At 40.0% G+C, this 9,305-nt stretch overlaps 1 protein-coding gene across 1 annotated transcript in view; it reads left to right on the forward strand.

The window, feature by feature from the left end:
* pex14 (peroxisomal biogenesis factor 14) overlaps positions 1 to 9,305 on the forward strand; it is a 44,769-nt gene that overhangs the window by 20,909 nt on the left and 14,555 nt on the right. The window contains exons 4-6 of the mRNA XM_054609081.1: positions 4,900 to 5,025; positions 7,330 to 7,415; positions 9,242 to 9,305. The exon at positions 9,242 to 9,305 is cut by the window's right edge and continues 39 nt beyond it. Coding sequence (XP_054465056.1) covers positions 4,900 to 5,025; positions 7,330 to 7,415; positions 9,242 to 9,305 — 276 coding nt within the window. The remainder of the gene's footprint in view (positions 1 to 4,899; positions 5,026 to 7,329; positions 7,416 to 9,241) is intronic.

The following is a 9,305-nucleotide window of genomic DNA, read 5'->3' on the forward strand; positions in this document are numbered from 1 at the left end:
AACATTAAGCACAAAGTATATTTGAGTAGCACTCTGCGGTATTCATAGAATAACTTTGACCTGCATGGTATAGTCACAAAGTGAACCTGGAAATGTTGTACGTTAATACTGAGCTTTCCTCAGTTGTTTCAGGAAAGTATTTCTACACACTGTAAGAGTAGAATTTATAAATTCATTACGTCACAGGAAATTATGTCAGTAAAAGGCTATGGAAAGGTCCGCCTTGAGCATTTCTATTGTAATTATATAACTGCGAGTTTAATTTAGTAAACAAATAGTTTACGTAGAAACGAGTATAAATCATGAGTCAAATTTAGGTCCCGTTTTCAAATGACCCTTTTTCCTCCATAAGAATGTTCATATGTTGAAATAGAGGTAGTAATAAAACATGATCTGTCATGATGATTGCCGATTAGTTGCTTCCTTTTCTGTCTCACTTGAGCCATATTAGACCTTTGCATAGACATAGCAGCAGGCTGGAACTCACAGTTCCCTTGTTTGTGTACCCAGCATGTATTGTCCGCTCAACCCTTTGACCTAGAAACTCAATCATCCTCCTCCTCCCACAGTCACCACAGCAAATACGTCAGTCTTAATTTCTAATACAGTTTAATGTCATATTTATGTAAATACTTCTGGATTTTACTCTATATTAACAGCCAGAAATGTCAAAGCACACATAAAATGAAACAATACCATCTCCCGGTAGAGTGGATTTTAAATTGGATTCCTCTTGCTGCCAGTACTTACGCTGGACAGCTGATGAAGGGGAAAATAGGGCCCGCTTTGATTGCATGTTTCAGAATCTTTACACAATATTCCCGCTCCTGCGTGTTATTTCCCTGCACATTTGAGTCCTAATCTGCGCTGAAGGATGCCTCTCTAGTTACATCTTGTTTTTTTCCAAAGACATCCTAATAGTGTGGTTTATTTCAATATTTATTGAAAAATATAATTTTCAGTTTTCCTTCAACTGTCAATTTGAGGTTATGAATTGGCAATTATGCAGTCCAATATTTCTCGCTGCCCTTCTTGAGTCCTTGTTGAATAAGCTGGCTGAAAAATATTGAAACTTTGTCACTTAAATCTAATATAAATCAAAATTTAAACCCAGATGTTTTTTTTCTTCTTTCGTTTGTAGAGGAGACGGGAAATGAGTTGCATTTAAATCGTCTTGCAGCCATCTTGAAACAATTTGCTTTACTTGATCCTTGCCAAGATCGAGTAAATTTTATTGTGTTTGAGTGAAATATAATGTGCTCCAGGCTCATCTAGCGAATTGTGCCATCTATGTCCTCTACAATTAACAGATGTAACAACTAAAAAGCGTTGGGCCCCATTTTGGCACCATCATTAAGCCAAGACAATTAGCAGTTACCCACATAATTACCAAAAAAAAAGAAAAAATTCACAAGACAAAGTCAACAACATTTCCACCTTTCAAAATGTCACTTTGACCGTGGCCCTTAAACTGACATCACTCAGCCGTTCCCAGGTTACCAACCTGGTGGCAGTTAGTTTGTGAAAGTAAAGCACAGACAGTACACATGGCGTACATTGTTGCATTACAGTTTAATACAATATTAAATGCATTACAGGCACAGTACATTCTCTGTCAGTGTGACATAAATGATGGCTTGACTTATTTCCTTTTCATGCCATCCCAATTGTTATTGAGTTGAATAAATAATGCTAATAGATTTCACCCTGAGCAGAGGGCCAGTGATCGAGGGTCACAGGGAACATAGGTAGGCTGTTGGTCTATTACCATACCTGGTTTGAAGGTAAGGGTAAGGTTCATCATCCCAGATATTAATAGGATGCTGTTTGTAAGTGGGGTTGTGTGACTCACCTCTCGGACAAAAATGACAATGACCAAGGCCTGCATAGGAGGTAAAGGGATTGATGTGGTTATAAATTACTCCACGGCGCCACCTAGCCTAGGCCTTGCCTACTTTGTCATGAGTACAAGGTGATAAAGCAGGGAAATGAGAGCAGAGTCCCCCTTTTTAATACATAAATGAATACTCTATGAGAGTGGTCATTATTTAGGGCATGCTATTTTCAAGCAGTTGTCCCGAACCAAATGGCATGTAGAATCTCACTCGCCAGCAAAGCATGAGAAGTTGAACTCGACTTCTTAATAACCCACTGACCTCCATCTATTTATGACCCCTGCCATGCCTGTTTTTTCTAAATACAATATTCAAAATGTAAGTAATTTTCACTCAAGGACAACCTCATAATTCAGGCCTTGGGTCGACAGTGAAAAAGGCATTCACCTTTTACCACCCAAAATATTTTAGTAAGCAATTTTTATAATTGGCTGTCCGGCCTAGGTGTTGACCCATAAAGTCCAGAAGTGCCAGAATTGGAGAAATGGATTTAATGTGAGAGCCTTGCTGCCTCTTTTGCCCTTTAAAAATACCCAGAGAATATGAGCCAATGAAAATAGAGCTGTAAATAACCTGACGAGCAATGGGTTTTCCTTTAAATAAATACCGATCAGGTTTATGTTGAAAGACAATAGAAAACGTAGCCCAGATATGCAGTTTACAGTATTTATAGCTGTAATATCGAGGTGCCAGCACCGTAATTTCATGCCCCAATGAGAATGGCAAGGTCAAAGCAAATGCTTTGGCTGAGCATCTGCTAATACGGTGACTCATAAACAGGCACTGCGTGTATCAGGTGCACCAAATAATACAGTATAATGAAATACAGAATAGCTTTCCATTATTGTTCTTTTTTATGGTGTCGTCATTAGGTGTAATTTATGTCTTAAAAAATTCATCTCCCCACACGTCGATCTGAAATGGGGGTCCAGGGGTCATTCCACAGGTTTTGGAACTCATAATAAATTTCACAATCCCTTTTTTGTCTTTTCCTTTTATATGTAAAACCCACTTTCACCTTGTTCCCTTTTCTTTTGGATCTAAGGGCTCTTTCATTTGCTGTTGTTCTTCAGATCAGAGCATACAACACAACTTAGCAAGCTGTAATTTGACTAGTAAACAGCTTTAGGAACTTCCATGTATTTTATTTTGAAGCAGGGGACAAAAACCTTTCATTTGCTGCATAAACAACATCAAAGATGTGAACAGTCATTAAGGTGTACATACATTATACTCTGTGGCAGCATAAGTGTGGCTTTAAAAACAATAAAAGACTTTACATTTCAAGGTGAAAGGAGAAAACCTGAAGCATGTTTTTATTTCTTGTCATTCGGTGAAACCGAGATCTTTGCATGTCTCACTCAATAGTCTGCCACCATGTAGTCTGTTGTGGTCAGATGAATCAGGAGTCCAGGGACACATTATTGCTTATTTGACAGTGCAGTCTGACTGCACAAACTCAGCACATGGCGCTCACCACTTCCTGGCACTCAGGACCTGCTGTAGACTACAGGCCGGCCAATATTTGCCTTCAATTATTCAACCATTTTCATGGCCATTTGAAGTCCTCGGAGCATTTAAATAGGTGACAGGAGGGACCTCCTCTTGGCATAAACTGTGTGGTAGATTATCAAAGGATTTCTTTATGCTTTTGGACTTCGGGGATAGGTTGCAGTGGTATTTTCTGATCAAGGTTCAACCAGCTATTCGGATTATTCAAATGGAAGGAATCATTTGATTTGGTTATGATATTTTATCCACCTTACAAAATGGAAAAGTTCTGCTGAGACAGTTTATATTGTTAATACTCCACAAGGGTATTATTGTGTGCTTCTATTGTGAAGACCACTCAGGAGGTCAGTACCAGAGATATAAGGTTCTGGCTCTGTGCTCTTTACTGTTAATGAAAATGTAGAGTCATCTCTTGAAGCACTGCAACTGAACCTTTTCCAATTGCTCGATATCTCTCAAAGGATGGAGGAAGCTTATTCTGAGCTTTTGTAAACTCTCTAAGTCCCTGGGGAATGGTTCAAGTAAAAGGCTCTCTTACAAAGGGGATTTTCTGTCAATAAGCAAGGGAAGTGGCTGAAGGAAGTAATGGTAACATGTTAGGGAGAGACACATCGTTAGTCCACAATGAGCAAAGACAACATAATGATACAGATTTAGCAGATCTTTCATCATAAGCTAAATTATGCCCATCAGTGTCTAAGAACAACTGTATTTAACAGTTTTGATTCTTTGTCTTCAGCATTCTTCTAATTGTTTTTCTATAAATTGGTTGATGTTGTTTTTGAATGTGGTTCATCAAAACTTGTAATTATTTTTTCTTTGTTTAGACCGAGTTGCTCATTAAAAGATGAGACCCAAAGCAATGGCAGCATATGGCCCCTGAAATAAAATCCTTTCTTGCCACAAAAGGAGATGTTCATATTAGATTTTTTTCTCTCCTCCCTTCAGATTCTCCATCAGGGAGCCCTTTGCAATTTAATCATCACTAAAATCATTAAAAAGATCTGAAGATTAAATTATATTGGCATTTGCAAAATTATGTAATACATTTACATTACAATGAAGAAATTAAAATAATGCATTTTCAGTGTCTGGGGTGTATGAAATCTCCACATGGGAAATATAACTGGAGAAGTGGACAGACTCTTATTTTCTTTGCCTTTGGTGGCAGTTAATAGGCTCGCAGAGTTTCAGATTTCATTGTGTGAACCTTTCCACACTATCTTCCTTTGATGGATGTCCCTGAAACAGAGACTCTCAGTGGAATTTCTGAATTATGAAATGGAAAAAGTATTTTTTTGAGAAGAGGGAAGGTGAAATTGAATGAAGATTTGTCATACTTTCTCTAAATTGTACTTAAAAGATTTGTGAGCAGCTTGGGAAGTATTCAACATACATTATGATAGCTAAGGAGCCATTTGGTGTTTCCCGTTAACACGCAGTCACTTCACGCCCTCTGAATGTCTTAAATGTGTGTCTTTCTTGATTCCAGGGCTGACGGATGAGGAGGTGGAGTTGGCCATCCAGCGCTCCGGCAGCACAGAAGAGGTCCTGCCTCTGAGCCCTGTGGGGCCCCCACATCCACTCCATGCAACTCAGCTGGCTCTTGCACCACATAGTGAGTGCACACACCCTTCTCTCCCTGTTGATACCTGGTGCATATAAATAATATTAATATTTTATGTGCGCTGTCTCACCTGTAAAAAATAGCAATTTAAAACTTAAATCCTTGTTCAGGTTCACCCAGAGAGATCTTTCCTTTTTGTTTTTATTAATTTAAAACCATTAAACAGAATTATCGGTAGCTCACCAAGTAGGATCTTTACAAGTTTTACAGACATGCCTGCCATACAACATTTGCCGTGATTGTGAATTCAGACACGGGGATATGACATTGCACAGCACAAGCTCGTGAAGTCTCTCGCCATTCTGTTTCAAGGGGTTCTACACTGGCAAGACCCCACACCTGTATCTTTATTACCTCAGGAGGTTATGAGTGCTGTCCACTGATTTACCAATGCAGAATGAAGTCCGCGTAATGCTTAACCCATATGACAATGATTCCAGATGTATTCCACCCTCATTTATTACCACACTGTCCTTGACTCCCCTGGCATCTCATGTTTTGTAATGAAAGTGATGTTGATGGGATGGCCATGTAGTTAGGGAGACTCGCGGCTCTCCGTCCATAGTGGGGGGTTTTATATCAAAACGGCTATAAGAGAGCTGCATAATGAGGAGAGAGCGGGGAGTCTTGTATGGGGGGTCATGCTGAAAAGAGGGGGCTACCTCTCTTTGATGTCCTTGTTATGGGGACGGTGTACGGAGACCCGCATCCATCTCTGTCGAAGTAATGGATACTCTGATCTCTATTTCCACGCGGTAGAAGGACAGGAAGGCCTCCACTGAACCCAATAAATTTGAGAGGAGATTGGAAAAACGGGGGATGGATACCACAGTTCCACAGCTTAAGTGACCAAATAAAAAAAAAAAGGAAGATGGCAGAGTGGAAGTGGTAGAGGAAAAAGAGAGATAGAGGAAGAATGAAAGGTCCTAACAGGGGGGAAAAGAGCAACTGAAGACCCCTGTATCCCAGTGATGCAGTGAGGCTTGTTCAGGGTCAACCACCTATCCCAAGGACTCCCAGGCCTTTCAGAAGCACGGTATTCTGGGATAGGTGACAGTCTGTCTCAGCTATAATGTTGATGAAGACCCAAATTTATGTGGTTACCATATGGATGCTGGAGAATGACTCAAAATTTTTCGATAGGAAAGGTTACAGGTTCATCGCTGAATGCTGCAGCAGCAATGCAACACGGCCTTGAGTAAGGAGAATAGAATATCATTCACCTTGAATATATACCATCTAGTCCAATATGACAGCGGGTCTCTCATTTTATTTGCATGTCAAATCACACAAGTGGTAAGGCAGAAGATCAATCTGGTTTGCTTACTTCAAGCAAGTAAACATGTACCACATAACCCATTAGGTGAAATCAGACCTGTAATAGAATATCAGTGGCGTGCTTTAGTGGCCTAGCCGCTAATAATTCCATATTCATTTGGGCCCAACCAACAGTGAATAGGAGAAAAAATCACACAGTATATTTCCTCCAGAGCTGTTTGTTGTTTAGTGACATTTTCAGTTGAATGTCTCTCTTATGTGGGGAATTTCCACTTTGACAGACAGTTGGCCTACCCAGATGACAGCTTGCACAATGACACACTTTCACATTATCTGTCACTCAGCAAGGCAGTCAACTTCTAAACACTCAAACACACACACACACACACACACACACACTTACCTTTCAGTCTGCTTTAGTTGTTTAAAGGTTTATATGCAAACACTGTATTAGGCCCAATCCAAAAAAAAGTAAAAGACAATGGTTTTCTTTCTGGAAGAGCAGAATTAAGTGCTTGTTTACCCTTTATAGTTCAGACATTTTGGGCAAACAGATTGATAAATAGATGGAATTTGGAACGTCACAAATAGATAAATTGTATTATATGGTGCTCATTAAGTGTACAAGTATACTTCTTTTTTCTATCGTTTCAGGGAGACCGGCTTCCATTCATTTCTTTATATTCTGGAAATTCATTAGGAGACTCTTAAAACTTGCTTGTGTTGTCTAATCTACCACAAAGAACATTTACACAACTAAAACAACTATAAATGACATTATCACAGTGAGGTTATGCAGTGTGGACCTTTTATATTAATCTGCATATAAAGTATGCAACCATGCATTATGCTACATTGAGAAAAATCAAAGAGTGACAAAAAAAGGACATCAAAACAATCTATCATGCATTCAAATATGGTCAGCAAAAATGTATGGAGAGTAGATGATGTATGCTGTACTTTGGAGCTAAAACTTCAACTTCACATTAAGTTCACGTGATTTATCCTCCTCTCCAGGTCCAGCAGGCTACAGATTGAGAGACTATGGAGCCCTTGCCATCATCATGGTGGGCATCACCTTTGGCTTTCATCAGCTTTACAAAGTAAGTTACACCCTGCTTCTCCTGCTCTTTGGGCTATGTTTCCCTCACTGACTTTGTTTTCACAGTTAATCTTTCTTAAATTTGTTATACAAATTATCCTTTGCATCCTCAGATCTGTCAGTACTGTCTCCCTAATATTACATTAAAATTGGTGGGCTTAGCAAGTACATCATTCATGATGAATTATGGTGCTAGAATAGAAGGCGCCTCTGCAGTATGTAACATCACTCTGGTCTTGTTATTAAAGCTACCCTGCTTTACGTCAAAGCATGATCTCATTTAAACCCCTTCTTTTTGACTCAACCTTCTCCTCCTCTCAAATTTTTTTTATTTTCCTGTAAAAAAAATATAGTTGCTAACACAGCACACAACCATTTTTTTTGACGTCCTACCGTCTAAAAATAATCACCCTGTTTTTTATCGGGCTTAGCAGCCCTTGAACATGAGCTCATGAGGCCCCTTGTTCCCGGTGACATTAATCCCATAGTGGTTGTTAGTAGTAGTCTGAGTGGCATGTGGAAGCCATTACTCTCGTTTTAGAGGAGGACAGGAGCTTTAGCAGTAGCTCTCGGCCCGGATGACAGGCCGTTCTCCTCTGTGTGTGCAAGAGAGAGAAAGGAAGCGCGTATCACGTACTTGCATATGCCTACCTGACCCTGTCGGACATATTGGCTTCTCTATAGATCCTGTTATGGCCTATTATTTCATCCTTCACATACACATTCATGGTCTCCTGTCCTTTATTCCGCTGTCCCTGCGGTCTTTCACTGATTAAAAAACACACACTGTACCAGTCCACTGTTTCCTACGTGCAGCAGGGTTTGCCAGCCACTGGTCGCCTGGGAGGTGGGATTCCCTGGCGGGACGGCACAGGTTGCTGTCATGTCACTGGAGCGTAGCGCCAGTCGCACCATATGTCCAGGCTTCTGCCCATACTTTATTTATGTTATGGCGCACCTTGTAAACACCACACTCCCAGCAACCCACTTATTAATTACTACGTGTTGACACTCATTTAATCTTTTTCTCTAAAAAGTGTTTATTACTTGCACCGGTGTGGGCTGCTTGCCACCTGAGTAGGAGCGAAAACCTGGCTCAGGCAGCAGAGGACTGCAAACCGGCTGCGAGGGATCAAGTGGTCCTCATTCGGCCCTTAAACAAGACAAAAAAACACGTATGCTGTTTAATAGGCCCCTTCAGGGTCACATGGACATCAAACTCTCACAAGCTGTTCATCTGGTTAACACTCGCACTGGATAACAAACTTCCTGATTCGACTGTCAGACGTACATATCATTTGGGTAGAGTTCTGTTTATTCAGGGGCAGAGAGACGATAAACAACATGAAATAGTTTTTTGGTTTTATAAAAATATATTCAGTGTTCACCATGATTTTCCTTGTATGCTGAGTTTCATTTATTTATATTGCTTATATACAACAAACAGTTACTGTCATTATAGATTAGTCTGATCATTTAGATAACCAATGAAGTGTCTATATTTATATAACTGAACAATTTCTCAGAACCCAAGGTTGCATCATCGAATTCCTTTTTTTTCTGACCAAGAGTTTAAAACTCAAAGATATTTAATTATCTTATTGTTTATCAAAAGTGTTGATTCATTTTCTAATCGACTAATGGGTATGAGGTGCTTGGATCCTCGTCATGTACCTAATCAGGCAGTTTAGACAATGAGGTACTAGTCCAATAAAACAATGCCTTTGACCCTCTGCTGCCAAGTCTAGGTGGCCCTGTCTTCTCCTCATCTCCTGCCCGTTCCCACCAGAGAGAAGTGTGATATTGTGCCGTGCTTTTTAATTGCAGAAATACATCCTTCCCCTCATTATGGGCAGCCGAGAGGACAAGAAGCATCTGCAGAGGATGGAGA

Source organism: Anoplopoma fimbria, chromosome 12, assembly GCF_027596085.1.
Source record: "Anoplopoma fimbria isolate UVic2021 breed Golden Eagle Sablefish chromosome 12, Afim_UVic_2022, whole genome shotgun sequence".
In the NCBI taxonomy this organism is placed as follows: domain Eukaryota; kingdom Metazoa; phylum Chordata; class Actinopteri; order Perciformes; family Anoplopomatidae; genus Anoplopoma; species Anoplopoma fimbria.